General features: G+C 41.0%; 1 protein-coding gene across 1 annotated transcript in view; it reads right to left on the bottom strand.

The window, feature by feature from the left end:
* The window catches only part of STAMBPL1 (STAM binding protein like 1), a 60,007-nt gene that overhangs the window by 16,938 nt on the left and 19,105 nt on the right, over window positions 1-23,964 (bottom strand). Inside the window, exons 2-4 of the mRNA XM_090279261.1 lie at window positions 6,427-6,509; window positions 2,265-2,482; window positions 109-184 (exon numbers count right to left, since the gene is read on the bottom strand). Coding sequence (XP_090135387.1) covers window positions 109-184; window positions 2,265-2,482; window positions 6,427-6,456 — 324 coding nt within the window. The 5' untranslated portion in view covers window positions 6,457-6,509. The remainder of the gene's footprint in view (window positions 1-108; window positions 185-2,264; window positions 2,483-6,426; window positions 6,510-23,964) is intronic.

Genomic DNA, 23,964 nt, shown 5'->3' on the forward strand with positions numbered 1-23,964 from the left:
TTAAACACACAAGAGGATGAGACAGAGGAGGAAAGAAAGAAGGTGTGAACCACTAATGGATACTTGGGGGGCATTTGATCCCACAGGGGAGAATCAATCTCACGATACCTTCATAATGTCTTGCTTTTCGGGTACTGCACATTGCTGGTAATCTCGATGGCTGGGAAGCTTTTCTACAAACAAGCTAGGGGAGGAGAAAGTATGTCCTTAGCATGATATGACAGAAAAAGCTCAATGATGTTTTCTACTATGAGAATAAGCCTCCTTTTCAAAAAAGACATGTTAATTAAGTTCTTATTTAACCTATATTCATTTCATCTGCCTTTCCATCCAGTGCCAGCATTGAGTATGATTTTTGGCATCACAGGGTAGTTAAACTAGTAAACTAAGCACTGAGGTTGAGAGGGTCAGGATGCTCTCTAAACAGATGAGGCCACTTTGGTCTTTTTCAGGTCTTGGGTACTTAATTCCACCACAGCACCATCTTACTTACATGTGTAGCTGGCAACACAGAGGACCACGTAAAAATGTAAGAGTTTGGAAAGATAAATGTAATTCCTTCTTACAACCGATAAAGACTCAAAAGACCTCTGCTGAAACAGTAGTGCCGTGGTGTATATATCTTAACTGAAAATTTGTAATGAAGAGAAATGACAGCAGAAATCCCTAGTGGATGAAGTGCTAGTTAGGAGTATTTTTCATTGCCTTTTTAAGGAACAAGGGCCAGCAGAAGTCAAGGGAAACCCTTAGAGCAAACCGCGTGTGTCACTTCCAGGTAAAGTGAAAGTAATGCTTCCACAAGATAGTGTTTCTATTGGATTTTCTTACTGATGTATCCCCAGCCTATAGGATAGTGTCCAGCTCATAATAACCGCTTAATAAATATTTGTTAAATGAATGAACAACCCTTCACATGACGGGCAATAAATACCATTTTTTTTTATCAAATACTATGTGCTACCTTATAATTACCAATGTTCTGTTGTTTACAAAGTACACATGCATTCATTATTTCATCTATAGGCTATACTGAAATGGTATCATAGCTCTCATTTCTCAAATGAGAAAATTAAGGCTTAAAAAGGCTACATAAACTGTTAGTTGCCTAAGTCTCTTAAAATAGAATAAAGTCACAAATATTTTGAATTGAAGCCCATGGGGATAAGTGAATTACAAATTATCACATGGTTAATGACAGAAGAGAATTCAAATATTCTGATTAGTCAGTAATCACTTACAATTCCATGGGAGTGCATGTAAAATTCAAGCAGAAAGTGAAAAAGAAATATTACCAACTTCTGACTTATACTACTTAGGAAATTAAAAATTTTGGAAAACGTGCTATCAATGATAATTGATAAACTTCAACTTAATATTTATTGTTTAACTTTCTAGAAACTATTGATTTTCCCAGGTAGGCCGAATGTTGCCAACCACTGACTTTTCAAATGTTCTCTGGTTACGTTCCCAACTGAACTAATGAAATTAATCAGTAGTGACTTTCAATAAAACAAAATAAGAATTTCAGCTTAGATTAAATAATTATTGGTTAGCGATCTTCCCAACCAGTAATCTGGCAAATTGATAAGGAGAATCCAAATCCCATTTCTGTTAAGTCTTAAACTAGGATATGCAACTAACTATCTCTCTAATGGGAAGTATGCTATTCTGCCATGGCTGTTTTGAGGTAGCCACTTGCCCTCAACATTTTGGAAGCTCCTTTATACACAGCATTATGACACAGCTAAATAAATCCCTTAAAAAAACAACAACAACTAACTACAACATGAAACTGACAGCTACAGTCTATCCCTGAATCAGATCCTCCCTATGACTGTCAATTCATCCCCCGTTCCACCCCATCACATACTATTTTTAAAATGTGAGTGGCATGTTTCAGATGCTGAGGATGGAGCTGTAATATGGCTCCTGCTCTCATCAAGCTTACATTCCTGTGGGGGAGACTGGCATAAAAGAAGAAATTTTATTTGCGAAGAGTGTTTAAGGCTTTGGCCTATTGAGAGGGTAATCTCATACCCCTGTGCTCATCATATCTTTGACATTCCTCCCATCCCTAAGCCTCAGACATGGCATGGGATGCCTTTGTGTACCTTTACTTGGTAATTTTAAAACCGACACACTGAATGTTTATGGAGGTTGTAAAACTGGTCTGAACATGAAAACATTCAACATTCCTGGCATGCAAACTCTCACTAAAATATCACATCAATATTTTTTCCAATTTTCTCATTACAAAGACTTACGTTATAAACTTATTATAAAGAACAAAGGCATTTTCTAAGTTTCCTTCTTCCATATACACAGATGCCATCCTCTCCATTTCTACTCCAGATCTGAAGTAGCGGCGTGGAGTGATATCTTCATTGATGGAGATATTACACCCAAGCTTGCTCAGGGCTCTGACTCGCTCCTCTGGGCTGAGGGAAACATCTGTGTGGTCAGGCATAGCAGCTAACTTTTTCTGCAAAGCAAAATTTGGATCTCTGATTACAGGAAGAAATGAATCTGACTAAAATTATGGATGTATTTGCTGTACTAAATACCTGAGACCAATATTTAAGAAAAGCTTCTTCCTAAGAGTTAATAAAATGATAAAAGCAAAGTCTTTTTGTTTCAGCACATGATCTAAACACAAATATATAGAAAAAAACATACAGTTTTACTGAGGGCAGATCTCCTTCAGGTTTTAGGGTACAATTATGTGACAGTTTCTGGTATGCAAATGTTTTAGGTCATTCTAAGTAAAATATCATTGACTCTTGTTCCTCATGGATGTTTTTCCATCCTGGGCCATATGAAGCAGACCAACAGAAGGAGTCCTGCCAGGGTAGGACTCATATTGTTCTACTATGAAGGGTCTCCAAGAGATAGTTTGGATTCAAGGTTATCATAAGAATTCAACTCTCTTCCAGAATATATCTAGTTTAATAAGAAGCTTTCAGTCCTGGCCAGGTAGCTCAGTTGGTCAGGGCATTGTTCGGATATGCCAAGGTTTAGGGTTTGATCCCGGGTTAGGGAACATAACAAGAATCAACCAATGAATGCATAAATAAGTGGAACAACAAATAGATGTTTCTTTCTTTCTCTCTCTCTTTAAAAATCAATCAATAACTTTTTTTTCTTTTTAAAGAAGCTTTCAGGGCTTCCCTGAATCTTCACCAAGTGAACAAAACTCCACAAATAAGTCCTGAAGAAGCCCTTCCAAGTATATGGACATTTCCAATTTTTTAAACATTAAAAAATGCTTAGACCTCCACATAATAGTAATTACACCAATTCATCCCTGACTGTAAAAATAATGATAATAATTACTAAGAAAAAGCGAGTGATCTTAATAGACTTGTATTTTATTATTAAAAACAGCATCTGCACATATTTGGAAAAGCACAGAACATATACATTCCAGGTAATTATTCAATTAAAGAATCACTGCTTCAGAAAGGCAAAAAGTCAACAAGTTTTTTTTGTCTGTTTGTTTTTATTCTTTTTCTGTTAAAGGCCATGCAGCAAATATTTTAGGCTTTGTGAGCCACATTGTCTCTGTCTCGGTTATTCTGCTCTAAGGGTGTGAAAGCAGCTTCAATATTTAACAAAATGATCCTGGCTGTGATTTTCATTTACAAGAATGAGCAGATTTTGGCCCTCAGACCACAGTGTGCTGACCCCTGCTTTAGACAAGTGCTTCTCAAAAGGTGGTGCCTGGAGCAGCAGCAGCAGCATCAACTGAGCTTCTCAAAAAGGCAAATTCCTAACAGGCCCCACCTCAGATTGACAGACTCAAAGTCTTACTGGCTTGACGTTTCAGCTGGTTTTCCCAGAGGCACTGTCTTTTGATGCTCCAAGAACGGAGTAAGCCCAGAACAAATATAGCTTCCCAAGTGTCCCTCAGGCTTTCAGGGAAGGTTGCAAGTCTGATTACAGTGTGGGCGGAGCACTTAAGGTCAGTAGAAAATTAAACAAGAAATCAAGGTAGACATAGTTTTAGTCTGGCCATAAATTATTAAACCAGCCTTCAGGGGCAGGGTGTGGTGAATTAGACACCTGCAGTTTTCCCAATGCCTACTGGTCTACTTTGGTGGTAATTTTATAGCAGATGGAACCCTAAAGACTTGGGATGACTCTTTCAGTTTAATATATAACCAGAGAGCCATAACCATGTTGCCCAAGGCCCCATGAAGTTAAAAGCAGACCATGCCTCCTGTACGTTCTATCACTTTTTTTTTTGACCTGGCCTATAGTAATGTGGGTGAGTTTCCTCCTCCCCGCTTCTTTCTCCCCAAGGAAGCTCATAGAGGTCTCCAGCTATCCCTCCTGGGGAACTGGGTGAGGAAGTCAATTCAACTTAGAGCAGAAGGGATAAAAGACTTATCAGTCAGTCTCCCATGTTCCTGGGGTCCAAGTAACATGGAATAACGGGTGCACTTGATTATGATCTGCTCCTGGCATCTAAGCTATTTGCACTTGGTGCAGAATTCTGAAATCAGGGAGGTATGACTGGTAGCAACACCAATCCTCAGATGTTTTATAAGTGACTTAATAAATTAACACGCAGTTCCTTCTATCCAAACCCTGCAATGCTACTCTTCTATCCTCTGTAGGATTTTCTAATTCCAGAGATGTTGTCAGAGGACTTCTCCACATCAGAGCAGGAATCAGAGCTTGTGAACTCCGAGGCTCAGGCCTAACTACACATCACCTGTTCCAACTGGGAGGTTTCAGACACCACAGCAAACACCTCCATGTCTCCCCAATCACACTCTTCTGCAGAGCTCAACGCACTCAATACTTTTATTTGGCTATAGATAAATGCTTAAATGACATCAGAAAATGACTGGGAAAAAAATCTATAGAAATTAGGGAATTTTTTAAAGGGGGCTTCCAGCCTCCTGTATATACAAGAATAATCTGTCCATTTTTCATTACTATACAGTCCACACTAGATGATAATTGTTTGTGTACAAGTGTTTTAAATTTCTTATGAACTCCTTGAAGGAATCATTTTTCCATTCATCCTGTTGTTTTGTTGTGTTGTAGCACATTTCTTACAACATAAACGATAATTAAGAAATGTACCAAATAAAAGAGAAAAAGAGAACAGGAGGCAACATGATTATAATTATCCTTTTACTGGAAGATAAAAGATTTATCTTTCCTTTATTGAATAGTCCTATCATTCCCAAATTTAAAATTGATTTAAAATGGAAAATAGCCTAAAAGCTTCATCAAACTATGTTTCATTTGCATGTGAGGTCCTTGGATGAATACACAAAATATCCAGATGAAAAAGCTTTAGTGTTCATTTTTACATTGGCCACTAAATTTTAATTATTCCTACATATGTTCTATAAAACCACAAAAGCCACTCCATAAGGATGATTCTTTCCTCTGCATAAGTAGAAATGGGGCAGCCTTTATTATTCCACAACATGAGGTAAGAAAGTGAGTAAGTTCTTAGACTCCTTTCCTCTTCAAACATACTCTCAGAGCAACTGAGCTTCTGTGGAGGACAGTCTTGGAAAAGAGAGCACATTGGGTTCTAACCTAATTCAGAGCAAACACCAGGCTCCCCGCCTCTTTCTGTTCAGGTGCCACGCTTTGCATGTAGAGGGTATGCAGCACACTGCTGCTCTCAGGGCTACCCAGAGGGCTGCAGTGGGAGGTTTGGGAGGGTCGTCAGGAGCAGGGTAGTGGTAATGACAGCTTTCATTTATCAAGCCCCCACCATAGGCTGGGAACATTAAAAATACTGTTTCCAATTGTCATAAGGCACAGAGTACAAAAATAGGACCATGGAGGTTATATAATGTGCCTATATTCACACTCAAAGACTGATCTGGGACACAGATAAGCTCATGTGATCCCAAGGCCCCTGTAACATCCTCTCCAGCACGTTGCTTCTTCTAAGATGTAGCTAGAAATGATAGGAACCATGTTGGATTGAAAGGGGAACGGTGAGAAAAGCAAGAGATTCAAATATGCAGACATTTACACAAGACCCCAGAGCAACATTCAGGTGTTAAATATAAACAATTTTCCTTGGTCATTACCACACAAGGTAAGCCTCCAATTTTCACCTGTAATGAAACTGAGGCACAAAGAGGTAGACAGACCTGCTACAAGGTCAACTCTGAAATTCTTTTCTCTGGTTTTCTGCTAAGGGACTACACTCCTGGACACTAGCAAGATAAGTCAACATTTCATTTTCGGAAAAAAAAATTTTTTTTTAATTCAAGCAAAGACGGCTTTATTAGTCACTTCCTCAAAGGAGAAGACCACACAGATGCATGAAAAATGACAAGTGTTAAACTTCTTGAAGCAATTGTGATTCATTTCACACTTGGTTAGTTCCTGTTCTCCTTTCTGGGTTTTCCAACCATATGTAGAATATCAGTTGGTGCCACCTACCAGGGAATTCACAGTAAATGGCTGGTCCATGGCGCCCCGTGTCCAGAATGAAGGTGGTCACTGTTTCTTCTCAATCACTTCATCTGTTTCAAAGACAAAAAAAAAAAAAAAAAAAAAAGAAGCAGATCTTGGGTTATTTTTTTAAAAATCCAGTCTCAAGTCTTAAGCCCAAAGGTTATTTCTGCCTCAAGAGAATAAGAACGAATTGAAATAACTTTAATAACTTCAATTTGTTTGTTTTTAGAGAGGTCGTTGGAAATAACTTCCTGGAAATACAAAACTGCAGGTGGTTATGGTTTTTTTAAAGTGGAGATGTGAAGAGAATTAATTATTGCCTAGTATCCAGAATGAATCTGCTGGGTGTTATCTTACTTAGAACTCCATGCAAAGTTATTTGGTGGGTTTACTGTCTTCAAAGTGAGAAAGATCACAGTGATTAAGAGCATGGGCTCAGGGACCGTGGACTCTAAGACCTGGAGTCAGTCTGGGCTTAAATTAAGCCCTACTATCCCTGGAAGGCAGAATTCAAAGATGCCTCGGTGATTCCTGCCCCTTGGTACCCACAGGTTTTTGTACTCCCCTCCCCTATGTGTGGACGAGACCTGTAACTGGATCTAATCCACAGAATATAGCAAAGGTGATGGGATATTATTCTCATGATTATGTTATATCACATGGGAAGATGAATAGATTTTGCAGATGTATTATATTAAGGCCCCTAATCATCTGATGTTATGTTAAACAAAAGGGAGATTATCCTGGATAGACCAGACACGATCAGGTGAGATCTTGCAAAGAGGGAGACACTCTCCTGCTAGTCTTAAAGATCAGCCAACATGAGTTCCACAGCTGCAGGAAAATGAATTCTGCCTGTAACCACGTAAGTTTGGAAGAGGACCCCAAGCCTCAGATGAGATCCTTACCCTGGTCGACACCTCCATTGCTGCCCAAGCAGAGGACCTAGCTATCTATGCCCAGACTCCTGACCCACAAATCAGTGAGATGAAAAATGCATTGTCTTAAGCCATGAAGCTGGTGGTGATTTGTAAATTAGCAATAGAAAACAAATATACTAATTGTGTGACTGCAAGAAAGTTATTTACCTTTTCTGTTTATTTGAAAAATGAGATAAATAACAGTTATGTCATGTAGTTGTGAGGATTAAATGAATTACCATATAAAGTCCTTAGAATAGTTCTTAGTATACAGTCAATATTATATGATTGTTAGCTATTACTAGAATCTTCATTTTGCAGTTGAGGAAACCAAGGCTAAGAGATGTTAAAAGTGAATTTACCCAAGTTCAAGCAGTGGCTCAAATGTTAGTCTCTCTCTTCTTTCTGCTAGTTTAGGTCGAGCTTTGCATCATCACTTACCACTTCTTCCAAAATTATTTTGGCCTTTATACTCCACTAATCACTGATGTGATGATGGACAGATATCTCCTCAGGTCCTCATTTAGAAAATGTGGGGGTTAAGCTGCATTCTCTCAATTGTAACATTCTGTGATTCTAGAAATCTCAGAAGTAGATCATTCAACCTTCCATGTTATTTTCTGACCTGAGTCCATGGCTGAAAAGACCCTTCCAGGAAAGTCACCTGGCATGTTCTAGTGTTTCCCCTGCATCCTCTCCAGTGATCTCTGGAGAACTAAGCTTGAGGGTGGCAGAAGTGCACAAGAAATAAATAACCTGGAGAGAGTCACAGTCACAATGGAGTTTAAAACCCAAATTAATTCTGGCACCACTGACTATAGGCAATCCCATCTGGGGAATTGCCACTACTCACTGGGAAGAAATAAACCAGGAGGGCAAAAGACACTACAAGATTAAAGAAGGAAGACAAAGAGGCTCATAGTTATTGATTAGTGTCTTGCAAAATCTTCTGGGGTTATTCAGATCTTTAAACACAGAACAAATAATTTAAAACGCTGGGAACATTAGAACAGCAGTTCTTAAATTTTACTTTATGTAAAAATTACAGAAACCTGGGACTTTTTAAAAATGCAGACTCCTGAGACTCACCCACAAGGACTCTGAATCCATCAATTTTAAGCCCACCAATAGGCAGTGAGTGCTAGGCTGTGGCCCAGGTGATTCTGATGCACAAGGTTTCCAAACAATACTTCAAGAGGCACACTGCATTTGAGAATGTATTAAGCAGGATTCTTACGTGCAAGCAAAGGCAGTGACTCTTGAATTCAGAGGATAATGGCAAGATCACCAATTTCCAGGAAGAATATTGTATGCTGAGTGTAAGAGAAAAATAAAAACTTCTCTAAAAAATTCTTTTCCAGGAAGGCCAGACAAATCAGGCTCAGAGGCTCCTTGTCCAGGAAGATCACCCCAAACCACACAGCAGCAGCAGTCTGGCGGCTTGGGGAGCCTGCAGCTTCCCCCGGTGACACCTGCCGCTGCCCTAGGAAACACATGGAGCTGCCTCTGGTTCTTCATGTCACTAATTTCCATTTGCAGGTGTGAGAGGGAGGTATCTGCCTGGCAGAGCCTGTGGCCTGGCTGCAAAGATGGCTGAAAATGCAAATAAGTAGCTCTTCACACTTCTGTGAAGGTGGTGGGATGTGCCAAGTGAGAAAAGGCAGACTCAGTGCTGGGTGGCCAAAAACAACGGTAGGTGTGCACAAAAACCAAACAAACTTCTCTGTAATGAACTTCTAAATGTGTGAAATATTTAATTCAATATATCTTACACACCAAAATTTATTAAATTGCTATATATGGAAACCAGTCACTGTTCACTCCCACACGTATGTTTATTTGTAATTCAGAAATAGACAGAAACAAACTCCCCTCAAATCTAAGATGAAAGAAGTTTACAGATTATTTGGTCAATTTATTATTTTTTTTACCATTAACTACTCCATGGCAGTGGCCCTGTCTTAATTCCTTTATTTTCAAAATCCCCAGTCCTAGCATTTATCAGTTGTAATAATTACAATTACCAAAATCAACATAAACAAGTTATGTTCTCTTGATCAGTAGCTGTCAAAGTGTAGAAATGGTCTCCAAGATCCTGTTAGAGGGTGTGTGATGTCAGTATTATTTTCATAACATTACTAAAACATTATTGCTTTTGAAAAATTTTACCATCAATCTCTCATAATTGGATAGCAGAGATTTCTTGAGGTCCAAGTTCATGCAGTGCTTACTTGAATATGTCTATAAATGTATGTTTTAGTTTTTAATGTGGTAAATATAAATAGATATAACCCACATAAACAAAGCTTTTCAGTGTCCTTAGTAATTTTTAAGAGTGCAAAGAGGTCCAACCACCAGTATTGCTGCTCTAGGTCAAACACACACACACAACAATATAAAACACAGCATGTTATGTCAATCTAACAGAAATATAGTGGTCCAGAAGAATATAAAAGAGAAAAAAAATATGTCAGGAATCACCTTCCATTTGTGCTGTTAGGGTCTGCTGAAATAGTTAGAAAACTGGGGGCACAGTAAGAGATAGCTCCCCTCATACAACCCAATGTCCACCATGCAAAAGCAGCAGGCTGCTGCATATTCTGCAATACCCATTTTCTTTTTCTAATATAAAAATATAATTTTTAGCTGATACAAAGCCATCCAGGTCAAACCTACATTTCCCAGCCTTTCTTGGGGTTAGGTATGGCCATGCCACTGAGTTCTGGCCAATGCAGTATGAACTGTTGAAATCCTGTGATCGGAGTCTGGATTCTACCCTTGAAAGGAAGGGACAGGGCCTTCTCTATCCACGAGCTGGAATGCTGCCACTGCGGCGAGCCACCTTCAGTCACAAGGAGCCCCGGCAAAGCTAGAAGAGAGGAGCAGTCCAGTTTGCTTACACTCAGACCATTACGACAGAGACCAATCTTCATCTTGCCTAATACTTTGTTTTTGTTTAGGCAGCTGGGCCTGTATCCTGACAAAGGCAACAAGTTTAGCTTAGAAAGGACGATTCAGCGTAGCTCTTGCCAGCACTGATAATGAAATACACATCTTGCGTCGTGCCGCCTACCTGCTTCAGTCACTGCCTGTGTGCTGCCTCCTCCATGCCTTCGGCCCAGGTACAGGGAGAAGCAGCAATATCCTCATTTCCTCCTTTCCTCCCAAAGCTCACCTGAATCCTGCCCAGCCTGTGAGGTCCCACTTACCCATCTAGAAGTTTTACACTTCTTTGGAATCAGTAATACATAATCCCTCAAACATAGCAGATATTACAAGCTATAGGCCCAAAGGCAACATTTGGTCATTGTAAATGTTTTACTTGGCTGTTACAATAAATTTTAAAATTTTAAGTTAGTTATCAACATTTAAAAATTGGGAGACTCATATAAAAATTTAGATTTCAGCTTCTCTTAAAAAAAAAAATAGTAGAGGATGTGGCACCGCTAGGTCCAGTACCTGGAACATTTCATTGTTATTATTTACCTTCTAGCCTGAGTTTGGAACAGTGTCTGCTACTGTTAGTAAGTGCTCAACATGTATTTGTTAAATGAATTAAAGAAGAAGCAATCTAAAAAAATGTATAGTATACTTCTCATCACATTCCCAGGCATATAATAGAAGCTTAGTAAATATTTGGCTCTAGATCTGTGCTAAAATATGTCCCACCAATGCAGCAGCTTTTAAAAACTTACAAGTAGCTCACTTAATTCTCTCAATACAGGTCTATTCGTTAATTCAATCTCATATTCATTCAACAAACATCAATTGAACACCTAGGATGTGCCAAGCATTGTTCTAGGTATGCGGAGCATGAATAAAACTGGCCAAGATTTCTGCCCTTGTGGAGTACACGTTGTAGTCAGGAGAGAGAGATTAAAAAGTAAATCTTTTAAATAAACAAATTGCATAGTAAGTTAGAAGGTAATATGTCCACTTGAAAAAAGAAAGAGTGGGGAGGAGAGTTGTGGGAAAAGAATCTGAGAGGCAAGGAAGGCGAGGAGGCCTTTCAGATCACGTATGGACTTTCATTGTACTTGGAGTAAAATGGGGAGCTATTTAGGGTGTTAACAGAGGCATGATGTCAATGGCATCAAAATTTACAAACAGAACTGTGGGTGTGCTATTGAGGATAGACTGTGGGGTAAGGGAAGAAGCAGGATATCATTGGGGAGAGGTGACAGTGTCTTGGGAGGTTTGGGGAGGTGGCCACAGTGTTAGGTAGGATAGATAGCAAACCAAGGCAGGGAAGAAGAGGGACACATGTCTTACCCACTAAATCAGCAGTTCTGAGCTTGGTCTGATAAGACTGCCAGGTGTTACAAACACCACAAGCAAAAAGGAGGAGGGAGAGTCCTTGGAATTCTGTATACTGAGAAAGGAAGCCTTTGTAGCAATTTCACTAGCTAAGAAAGAATGCCTTTACTAGCTGGGAAGGAAAGCCTTTTTAACTGTATATTAATCCCAAGGTCTGGAAGGGGAGACAGAAAGAGACCTAGAAGCTGGCTGAAGTATATACGTAACTCTTGGACTCCTGATAGTCAGGTCCACTTAGATTAGCTGGCTGCTTGCAGCTTTGTGCTCAAGTGTATTTCATAAATATGCTGTCTCATTTCCACTATACGCGTTGTCTCTTGCTTGAATTCTCTTGCGAGCAAGGCAAGAACTGAGGAGGGGGAGCCCCCTGATTCAGGTCTCCCCAGTAACAATAGCAGTGGATCAAGCGAGTAGAATGTTTAGTCTTTGCTGAGGAAATTGAAGGCATTTTCATGTAAGCTCTTGATTTCCAACAGGAGGAAAGGCAAATGGCTTAAGTGCCACAATGATAAGCAAATGGTACTTCAGCGAAGGAAGTAATCATGTAAGTCTAACAGCACAGGAGGCTGGCAGGACACTGGCAGGGCCGACTCTCCTCTAGCTCCTCACACTTCAGCAGCTGTGGGGGGAAGACAAGCTGAAGATGACTTCAAGTGCTAAAGATAAGATAAACATTGCAATTTGGAGGATCAGAAATATACTGAAACAAGACACCCAGAAAATAACAAGGGCAGAAGGAAAAACACTCAACATCAAGCACAAATACTGCAATTTGGAGGCTTGATGGGCTCTGGGCACAGAGCACAAGGCAGCCTTTGGCCTCAGCCTGGGTGTGAACCATGGGTCCAGCACGTACTTGCCAGCCATCCTTACTAGAATCTGCCAGGCTCTTTCCTCACGCTCACCTGGGCTCATCACAGCCCCACTTCACCATTCCAGAGTGGCTTACAACCAATTGTAAACACTCATCAGGAAAAGCCAATTTAACCTTGACCTGCACCCTACTCTCCACCTCCCAGTAGAGCCCACATTCCTGTGATGTGATAGCATCTGAACTACAGCCTGGTGACACATTTAACCTGTCATATGCCTCCTGAGAGTTCCTGTAGAGTTCCTGTCTTCTTTCCTTTACCTCTAGCCTCTTTTCCTCACTGTAGCCTCCAAAGAAACAACCATTTTCTTCTTTAAATAACCTTTTAAAGAGGAGGAGGGGAGTGACTGTTTCCTGTAATCCTCACATCCAGAAGCTTGGGGAACCAGGCACAGAAATCTAAACCATATGTTCACAACGAGCACACAGAGGACAACCCCTCTGGGTCCCATGGGTTCAGCTAACAGGAAGCTCCTGGAACCAACTGAGCAGCTCTGACAGGGCCCAGAGGGCATGTGGCAGAAATGAGTGTCATCCATGAGTGGCCTGGGAGAGCCTGGAACCCTCTCTAAAGCAACATTCCGCAGCTCTGAGTTTATGAATGTTTAGTCTTCCTATGCCCTCACAGTTTACAACCCTGTAAGCAGAATCCTTTTGATTTGGGGGTCCCAATTTAACATCTCCATGTCCCAAAAATATATAGTATACTTCCCATCACATTCCCAGGCATATAATAGAAGCTTAGTAAATATTTGGCTCTAGATCTGTGCTAAAATATGTTCCACCAATGCAGCAGCTTTTAAAAACTTACAAGTAGCTCACTTAATTCTCTCAATACAGGTCTATTCGTTAGTTCAATCTCATATTCATTCAACAAACATCAATTGAACACCTAGGAAATGTGGAAGCAGCTGTGCAGTTCTAGCCCTTTAAGCCAGCAGCAAATAATGCCAGGAGTGAACAGAGAGAAAAATATCTGACCTAGCCCAGTGTTTATTGTGTGACCTTTCTAGCCTTAATTCCCTTAACTCTTTTTTTCCTTTTCTAATACATTTTTGGTAGCTAAGTTCAGAATCCTGACCCACTTTCACACCCAGAGCCACATTTCCCTAATACAGAGGAGGTACTTCCAGGCAGTGAACAACCTCCTTAGAGACTAACTAAGCACACAGAGCAGAGCCTGTGAGCCGCCACCACACACACACGCCATCTTCTCCCTGGCATTCCTCTCAACCCCAGGGCTGCAGTGACCTGGATAAGCAGGTGAGAGAGGCCAAAGAGGGCATGCCACCTCCTGGAGTCTCATTTCTAATTGGCCAACCAGCAGCCTTTCTTTAAGCCACTGGGTCAGAGTTCATGTTTTCCAGGAAGAACCTGATGCAATGTACTTAGCTGAAAATAAATTTTAAAATATCATAACTTAGACTGTAGGTTGCAGTGACCTAATCTGATTTAGATAAAGGGAGGTAAAAGGTCATTCCCCTGCCTTAAATGACACAGGCAGAAAGAAGGATCTCCTTAGTCACGATGACAGATAGGGGCCTGCTTTAGGGGGAATAAATGACCTAGGCCTAAAGCCTTCTTGTTCATTTGCAAAGATTTAAAAATTCAGACATTAAACCAACAACTACTTTGATTTTTATACTCATCTGTAATAATGGAAAATCAGAAATATGCTATAGCCCAGAAGATATGTACTAAAATATTGATAAGAGAAATATGAAACATGATCAGAATATTAGAAATAGCTTTTATTGCACTTTTTTTCTATACTTTGTAAGTCCTTCAGGTGAATACCCACTAGGTGTCAAGTGCTTGTATCTTATCCCTAGGGGAATAGTCCAGGTTAAACATACCATGACACTGTGATTGATCTACTGATCAATCAAGGAGGAGGCAGTTGCACAGAAACAAAACAGGTGTGTTTTCGTGTGTGAAGAGGGGGGGAGAGAGGAGAGAAAGCGGGAGGGGGAGAGAGAGAGTGCACGCAATTGATTTATTTGAGGAATTGGCTCACTCAATTGCGGAGCCTTGGCAAGTCTAAATATGATGGGGTTGGCTGGCAGGCCGGAGAATTGGGGAGTTGCAGTTGGAGTCCAAAGGCAGTGTTCTGGCAGAATTCCTTCTTCAGGGGAGGTCAGCCCTTTGTTCTTTGTTGTACTCAGCATTTGCAATGATGGATGAGGCCCACCCACATTATGGCAGGTAATCTGCTTTACTCAGAGTCCACTGATTTAAATATTAATCTCATTAAAACAACACCTTCATACAAACATCCAGGATAATGTTTGATCAAATAGCTGGGCACCATGGCCCAGCCAAGTTGACATAAAATTAACCATCACATTTGTTAACTCCAATAATGGTTCAATTTTTAAAAAATCCAATTCAAGGAATAAAAGAAAGCTTATGGAAATTTATTCAGATGGAGGTGAAACATCTGCATTATTGAGAAAGCTACTGTAAATTCAGTTTTGAAATTTAACAATAAAGTAAGTATTTTTGTGGTGATAATTTTTTTTATAGAAATACAAATTTTGGTGGCACACCACACCAGAGTATAAACAAGGTTCTTACTAAACACAGAAACATGTGGAGGAGAAATATACTTGGAATTGTTTGTGGTGCAAAAATAATTCCTCTTGAGTAAACAAGTAAACAACAAAATTGTTTCTAGAAAGGCAGAAGTGAGGAAGGGGAATTTTGGATTATACTCAATGCTTTCCTTATTTCTCCTTGCATGCAGATATTCCAGTACAGAACAATGGCATACCTACCATATTTGACAACCAAAATAGATAATTTTTAAACAACAAAATGACAAAGTGGGGCGGGGACTGGGTGGAAGGGGCAAAGGATGGAGGAAATTGGGGACATCTGTAATAGTGTCAACAATCAAAAGTAAAAAAAAATTTTTAAGGGATGCAGTTGATACAGGAAAGTTTATTAAATAAATTGGCACCCCCAATGCATGTTTAAATTACTTTGAGATAATTCTGCACTACCCTGGGGGTAATCAAGTCACAGTTTAAGCAATAATTATTTTTCATAGCACAACACAATTTTTCATCCTGACACAAGGATGAAGTGATTGGGCTTCCTGAGCACCAACAGTTCAGGCTTTGGGGCCAGATACACCAGGAGCTTCCTGCCTCTACCACTTATGACTTGGGAATGCTATGGTGTCTTATTTAACCTTTTTGTGTGTTTTATCTTCATCTATTAAATGGGGGGGGGGGGGGGCTACACCTTTCCAGGAGAACTACAATGAGATGTATAACATATATCTTCAAAATAGATAGAGGAGTAAGGTTAATTACCTTTGTCCTAAAATGTTGATTTCAATTATAGATATCAGGGATGGCTGATGTTTAACTATTTAGGTTTTTTAAAATAATATTTTTTATGATTATTTATTTATTTATTTTTAGAGAGAGGGAGAGAGAGAGAGAGAGAGAGAGAGAGAGAGAGAGAGAGAGAGAGAGAGAAACATCAATGTGTGGTTGCCTCTTGTGTGTCCCCAACTGGGGACCTGGCCCCGCAACCCAGGCACGTGCTTTGACTGGGAATCGCACTGGCGACCCTCTGGTTCTCAGGATGGCGCTCAATCCACTGAGCCACACCAGCCAGGGCAGCAATTAGATATCTATCCAATTACTGTCCACCTTCCCCCACTTCTTTGCCAGCAGGGCCCAATCTCACTAGACATACTCAACTTTGCCAAGGCTCCCTTGCACTCAGCGCTTGGCTAGTTGGCAAGTCGCCAAATCTTGGAAACGGGACCAGCAGGAAGATTCCTGTTGGAAGGATTCTGGGTAAGATCTTCATCTCTAACAAAAGAGATATTCTGGAAAATATGGGCCTTTTCATCAGCTGGACATGTGTCTTCATGTAAGACTGTAAACACATGGCCATCTTGCAATCCAGAAGGGTCAATCAAGGCTAAGAAGCAGCTGGCATGCAGAGGTGGTGGAGCGAGCCTGGCTCCTTGCTGACACTGCTGAGTAGCTGAACTTATCCTACAACCATTTTCTTCTAAACTGTTATTGTGTAAGACATAGTAAATACAATTGTTTAAGCCACTCTCAGAATTCTGTAATATGCTGCCTAATTGATACAGGGTTCCTCTAGCAATACAAAGAAAAAAATCTTTGGCTATGTGAATTTGACAGCAAAAGTGATGATTCTGAATAGCTAAAATAATATCAATAATAGAATTGTGTGAGATGTAACAATTTTTGAAGGAAATATTTCTAAGATGATATTACATTCTTTGGCTCTGGCCAGTGTTGGGCATCGTGCTGCAAGGCAAAAGGTCGCTGGTTCTATTCCAAGTCAGGGCACATACCTGGGTTGCACATTTGGTCCCCTGGGATGCATACAAAAGGCAACCAATAGAGGCTTCTCTCATATCAATGTTTCTCACCCCTCTTTCTCTCTCCCTTCCCCTCTTTCTAAAAATAAAATAAAATAAAATATTTTTTTTTTAAATTACATTCTTTGACTAAAATATTTAAATAGTATTTGTCCTCTGGTGATACACCTGTAGCTGCTAATAGCAATGCTTCCCGACATTTTTGATTTGCTTTTGTTTAGAAAATCAATTTAAAAGCAATTTCTTGGACTCGCGGTCAAGATGTAGGAGTAGGTAAATGTGGTACTCACCTCCTCCCATGACCATTTCAAAACTACAACTAAACTACAGAACAACCCTCAGTGAGAACTGCCTGAAATCCAGCTGAACAGAAGTCCTATACAGAGGAAGCCAAGTGGAGACTGGTAGGAGGGATAGAGCTGCAGAATGAGCTGGTCCCACAAGCAAGTGGTGGGTAAAAATGGGGAAGGATATCTTGGCTACAGAGGTGCCCACTAAGGAGTGAGGAGTCACAGCCCCATAATAGGCCTCTAGGGTTGCAGCATCAGGAAGAGAAATCCTGTAACTTCTGGCTGTAAAAACCAGTGGAGATTGTGGCTGAGATGGAGGGTCACTGGAGTCCCAAGTATTCCTTTATAAGGGCTCAAGCCCATATTTCCTCACTGCTAGATTCACATACTCTGAGCTCCAGTGCTGGGGCAGCAGCTCAAAAGGTACAAGGGAACTATGGGGAGCAACTGAATTGTCTGACTTTCTTCCAGACAGAAGTGCCGGCAGAGCCACTGTTCTTTTTCTGAGCCCCCCATTTCAGGTGCCGGTGGGCCCATATCTAAATCTTCATCAACCTGGTTAACATTGTTCCCTCTGACCTGATGACTCTCTGAGATCTCACAATACCCAACTTGTGGACCCACCCAAGCAACTTCCAGTGGCTTTTCTGTACAAACAGCCTGTCTTGATTCATGCTGTAGACCTTTTTTATAATCTCTCAAAGGCCACAAACCCCAAACAAGCAGCATCTGGCCTTGGCATGCCCCGTATCTTTTGCTAAGAACCCCTAACTCCAGTTCTAGTGGCAGCTGGCCTCAGTTTACAGCCTAGCCTCTTCCAGGCACCTCCAAGTCCAGCACAAGTGGCAACCATCTGCAGATCACATTGTAGTTTATATCAGCAACCAAGGCTCAACTGCAACAGGAGGGTACACACAACCCACATAAAGGACACAACTAAAGCACCCAGCTCAAGTTACCAGGGAGACTGCACCAATGGGTCCCACAGGACACCTACTATGTAAGGCCACTCTACCAAGACCAGGAGATGTAACAGCTCTACATAATACATAAAAACCAACACAGGTGTGAGAAATGCTCACAGTAAAAACTGGGACACAGGACTTGAGCAGTAAAGCGAGGCGTTTATTCACGAGTCTGCAGAGCTGGGCGCACCCTCAGCCAGGAGAAAGTGCGCGCCAAGTAGACAAAGATGGCTGGTTTTATAGTCTTAGCTTCCCCACCCTAAAGCTTCCCCGCCCTGAAATTGCCCTGAAAGTGATTAGCTTCCCCACCCTAATGCAATTAGCTCTCCCCATCCCTCTCCTTCTTCCCCGTTTCTCCATTACTGGTTATTCCAGAGTTACAATCTAATGCGATTATCTAAATGTCCCTATTGTGATTTGTGAATATGCTAATGCTGTCAAATCCCCTCTCAGAGACCATTTAATTACATTTGCTCTTTGTTATTACTGATTTTGTACTGGTTTGGGAGTCACTATTTCCTTGTTATCTACAATTCCCCCTATCTCTTTTGGAAAATTGACTACTCAAACCACTCTATTTATCCCTTCAAATCTAAGGAGGATTTCTCAACTTTCTTCCTCATAGTTAGGATTCCCTTTGGCAACTAGTTGGAGGAGATTATGAAAAGTTGCTGGCATTTGTTTAGTTAGTGCAGTCTCAATTAGTCTCTGAACCAGACCTCTGACGCATGGAATAATACAACATCCTAAGGCTGTGAGGTCACCTGCTACCACTACGAGGGATACGAGAGCTGATGAGATCATTCCTTTCCAGTTGCCAAACCAATTTTCTAACCATCCTGTTATGGGATTCTCAATACCTGAGTTTTCCACTAGCTCATTTGCTAAGTTCCTGCAGAGCCTTAGTAATAGATCCATCAGGGGTCGTATTATTAGAGATAAAGGTGCAACACTGTCCCCTGAGCATCACACATACACCTTCCTTTTCTGCCAACATCATATCCAGTGCCATCCTGTTCTCCCAAGCCGCTCAACTGGTGGCATCTAATTGTTGAGCAATTCCTTCTGTAGCATTCCTACTATAATTGATAAACCTCTGTTGGTTATAATAAATATAGTTTATCCAATCAACATTTTTATTAATGGTTGACCACTAGAAGAGCACTGACTCAAACCCTGCTGCTATCTGATTTCTAGTTTTAAACTCATCTGGAACTCCTCTGGGGACCCCAATGGCGTCAATATAGATATGAGGATCAAAGGATCCACCAGGCGCCATTGACCTCTTTTTCCTAACAGGGGCAGTCTGGATTGGTTTTGGAAATGCTAGGGTAAATGGGATAGCTAATTGAACCAGGGCACAGGTTCCACTCCACCTGTCAGGTAGGATTTTCCAGAGACTCCTCTGCCCACAATACCACCAGACATCTGCTCTGGGGATTTGGAGGGGAATATAGTTGCTGGCCCCACTGTGAAGGTGGCTCGCATTTCTTGTATGAGTGCATGTTAGGAGTTCTCCCAAAGGGAGAGGCAAGAAGAGTAATTCGTGGGCCCCACTGAGTATGAAGGGAGGGATTGAGTCCCATTACTCCTTATAGAGGGAAGAGGAGAGACAAGCTTCTGCAAGTCTCATTTCCCCATGCATTCTCATCCTGGTAGAGAGCGAGCATACAGGCCATCCCTGAGGGGTCAGAGTCCCAGCCTAGTGGAAATGGTACGACCTGTGCCTGGGGTCTCACTGTGGTACAAGCATAACAGTTGCTTTTATTCAGGGATTTAATGCTAAATTTGACCCATTCTACCCAAGCATTTGCCTCTCCATACCCAGTCTCTATCTCTAAGGTTTGTCTGAGATCTAATACCTCAAAAACTTTTACCTTGGCTGGATCATTCTGGGGTCTTTTCTGAGGTGTTTCTGAGGTCTGACTGGGGGAAGTTAGATTTTCTAGAGAAGGAAGAATTGTCACTAACTGAAGACCTAACCACCCTACTGGATTTGTGCCAGCTACATTAGCTCCTAGGCCATAAACTCTGGTAGCCACATGGGGTTCCTGACTTAAGGCCTGAGGCTGGTTAAGTGTTAGAAGAGGGTTGCACTAGAGAGGCTGGCAGTTTGGGGGAGGAGCTCCTTTGCTTAAAGTTATTTTAGGCAAAAGAGAGACCAGTTTTAAAGTGAAGCCCACTGACCAACCCATACTTCACCAACCCAACCACTTAGTTCAGCCAAACTGTTGAGTCTCAGGAGGCGGCAATGCAGATGAGCTTCTTAAGTGAGGCTTGTATGTACAGATAATCACTCAGGTAATGAGATCATAGGCTTATGCCCTATAAAAACAGAAAGAACACACATGTTAATTCACACAACACAATTCACAAACCAGTCTCTAAATTTGCAAGACTGTCTTATTGGGAAGACATCCAGTTGCAAGGCATTTGACATTCTTCTTGCCTGTAAATTAAGCCTCTTTGATAATGTCACAGACCTGGTTTAACTTTCGAATGAAAACAAACTTTTAATTAAAATTAACTTTATAGACACAGTTAGCTGCACTAGTTTATAGTCTACCACTGAGCATTGTGATTTTCCTCAAATCATGATTTTTTTCTCCTTAAGATTACCCTCCTTGTTATTAAAGGGACTACATTAAGTCCAGTTTTAATTTAGCCTGTTCATTTGCATAAACACAACAAGAGCAGCAATTGATCGCATAAATCTTTTAAGTCTGCTTTGCTGGAACTCACACAAAGAACCTTCAGGTTGACCTTCAGTCTGCCCTCTGGGCACAGAAGCTGAGCCACATACCTGCCATCTGGCATTGCCTGTAAAACACATGCTTTTTATAAGTCCTTCAAGTTTTCCATTGTGCCCTAAGTTTCCTCCTAGCCATTTATCAGGGAAGCAACCTTTGTTCCTCCCCTAGAAAGACTGCCATGAACCGCCCAACCAACCAAGGTGCTAGGCCTTTCCCTCATGGGCTTTCATTAGCCTAGGCATGCCTCCTTCAGGCATGACATTCCAGTCAAGCCTCGGCTGACAAAACCATCATTAGCAACTGGTCTTATTAGTTTTATGCAAAGGAACCTTATGTCACTTCTTACTTCTTTAGAATGTCAAATACTGGAAGGTTCTGATAGGGAGAAAAATATAAAGGTTTGAAGGAAAATCCTTGTGCTTCAAAACTGCATTTCCATGCATTATACCTTTCATTACTAAAACCATACAATTTCTTCTCAAAACCTTTATAAACTTCTAAAAAATCTTTTCATTTACATGCCTTACACTTTCCCTGGTTCCCTTTCTTTCATGTGAAGTTCTAAATTTCCCTGGGAAACCTCAATTTTTCCTTTCAGAGCATAAACAGAGCAATAATTCAAAACACAGATAACTAGGCCCTCTCTCTCCAGTATGTCCTCTGGTCTCCTAGAGAGACATGTCCTTGGCAGAGACATGTTCACTTACCCAGGCTGGAGCACTCGGCAGCCCTGAATGACCCTTCCTGGATCCTGGGTGGCAAAAGGAATTTTTGCCAACTGGTTTACAGACAACCTTTCCTAGGTCTCATTGGTCAAAAACAGATACAGAGAATTCCACAGCAGAACAGACGAAGGTACACTTTTATAAAATCAGAACACAAGCAGCTGAGGTTTCCTTTTCCCAGGTTTAAAAATTCCATAACTTTTTTTTTATTATTACAACTTTTCCACAGACCTTCTGCAACATTCACAAACTTGTGCTCAAGCCTGAGATACTTCGTCCGTCTCAAGCTGTTTCCCTCGTGGGAGAATGAACCCAGCGGAGGGGCACTCCACACTCGCTTCATGTCTCGAGACACGTACCAGCCACACACACACAATCAGCTTCCCGAAGATGCCCAACCACCAAGGCAGTACTTAAGTCCAATTTTCTTACCTTGGCCCGTGCACGAGGTTGCCTGGTTGCCATGGTGTTTGCTTTTATTTCCCCCCTGTGTCGATCCACTGCTGTCCCAACAAAAAGTCTCGGGTCATTTCTGGACACTGAGGCGGGTGGGCCCTGGGTCAAGCGGGCTACCCAAAAGTGGGTAGGACGCGTATTCCCACCTCGGCTCAGAGCCCCTTCCCGCACACAGGCAGAGGATCCTGGATGAGCCCCCAAATTGTGAGAAATGCTCACAATAAAAACTGGGACACAGGACTTGAGCTGTAAAGCGAGGCGTTTATTCACAAGTCTGCAGAGCCAGGCGCACCCTCAGCCAGGAGCATGTGCGCGCCAAGTAGACAAAGATGGCTGGTTTTATAGTCTTAGCTTCCCCACCCTAAAGCTTCCCCGCCCTGAAATTGCCCTGAAAGTGATTAGCTTCCCTGCCCAAATGCAATTAGCTCTCCCCACCCCTCTCCTTCTTCCCCATTTCTCCATTACTGGTTACTCAGGAGTTAGAATCTAATGCAATTATCTAAATGTCCCTATTGTGATTTGTGAATATGCTAATGCTGTCAACTCCCTTCTCAGAGACCCTTTAATTACATTTGCCCTTTGTTGTTACTGATTTTGTACTGGTTTGGGAGTCACTATTTCCTTGTTTCCTACACAGGGAAGCAGCCAAAATGGGGAGACAAAGAAACATACCCCAAAAGAAAGAAAAGGAGAAATATCCAAAAGAAGGAAATGAAATGAAGGTAAGCAATCTACTTGTTACAAAGTTCAAAACAATGGTTATAAGGATGCTCACAAAACTGAGTAAAAACTTCAACAGCATAAAAAAGAACACAGAAACCATAAAAAAAGAACCATGCAGAAATGAAAAATATAATAACTGAAATGCAGAATACATTAGAGGGAACCAACAGTAGATAGATGAAGCTGAGGACTGAATCAGCAATTGGAAGATATGGTAGCAGAAAACACTCAATCAGAACAGCAAAAAAGAAAAAAGGATCCAAAAAATTGAGCATAGTTTAAGGGGCCTCTGGGACAACATCAAGTGTAGCAACATTCGCATCATTAAGGATACCAGGAGAGAGCAAGGAATTGAAAATTTTTCTGAGGTAATAATGACAGAAAACTTCCTTAACCTGGCAAAGGAAATAGACACTCAAGTCCAGGAAGCACAGAAAATCCTAAACAAGAAAACAAGATGAACCCAAATAGGCCTACACTAAGACACATCATAATTAAAATGCCAAAAATTAAAGATAAGGAGAGGATCTTAAAAGCAGAAAGAGAAAAGCAGTTAGTTACCTACAAGGGAGCTCCCATAAGACTGTTAGCTGGTTTTTCAACAGAAACTTTGCAGGTCAGAAGGGATTGGCACAAATATTCAATGTGATGTAAAGCAAGGACTACAATCAAGATTACTCTATTCAGCAGAGCTATCATTTACAATAAAAGGAGAGATAAAGAGCTCCCCAGATAAGAAAAAACTAAAGGAGTTCATCATCACCAAACCAATATTAGAATAAATGTTAGCCCTGGCTGGTGTGGCTCAGTGGATTAAGTGCCAACCTGTGAACCAAAGGGTCAATTGTTCAATTCCCAGTCAGAGCACATGCCTGGGTTGCAGGCCAGGTCCTCAATTGGGGGTATGCAAGAGGCAACCACACATTGATGTTTCTCTCTTTCCCTTCCCTTCCCCCTCTCTCTAAAAATAAATACATACAATCTTAAAAAAAAAAAAAGAAAAAAAAGAATAAATATTAAAGGGACTTCTTTAAGAACAAAAAGAAAGAAAAGATTGACAATATGAACAATAAAATGGCAATAACTACATAACTATCAAAAATTACTTAAAATGTAAAATGTGACTGA

Source organism: Furipterus horrens, unplaced genomic scaffold (genome assembly GCF_987537825.1).
Source record: "Furipterus horrens unplaced genomic scaffold, mFurHor1.1.pri manual_scaffold_5, whole genome shotgun sequence".
Taxonomy (NCBI): Eukaryota; Metazoa; Chordata; class Mammalia; order Chiroptera; family Furipteridae; genus Furipterus; species Furipterus horrens.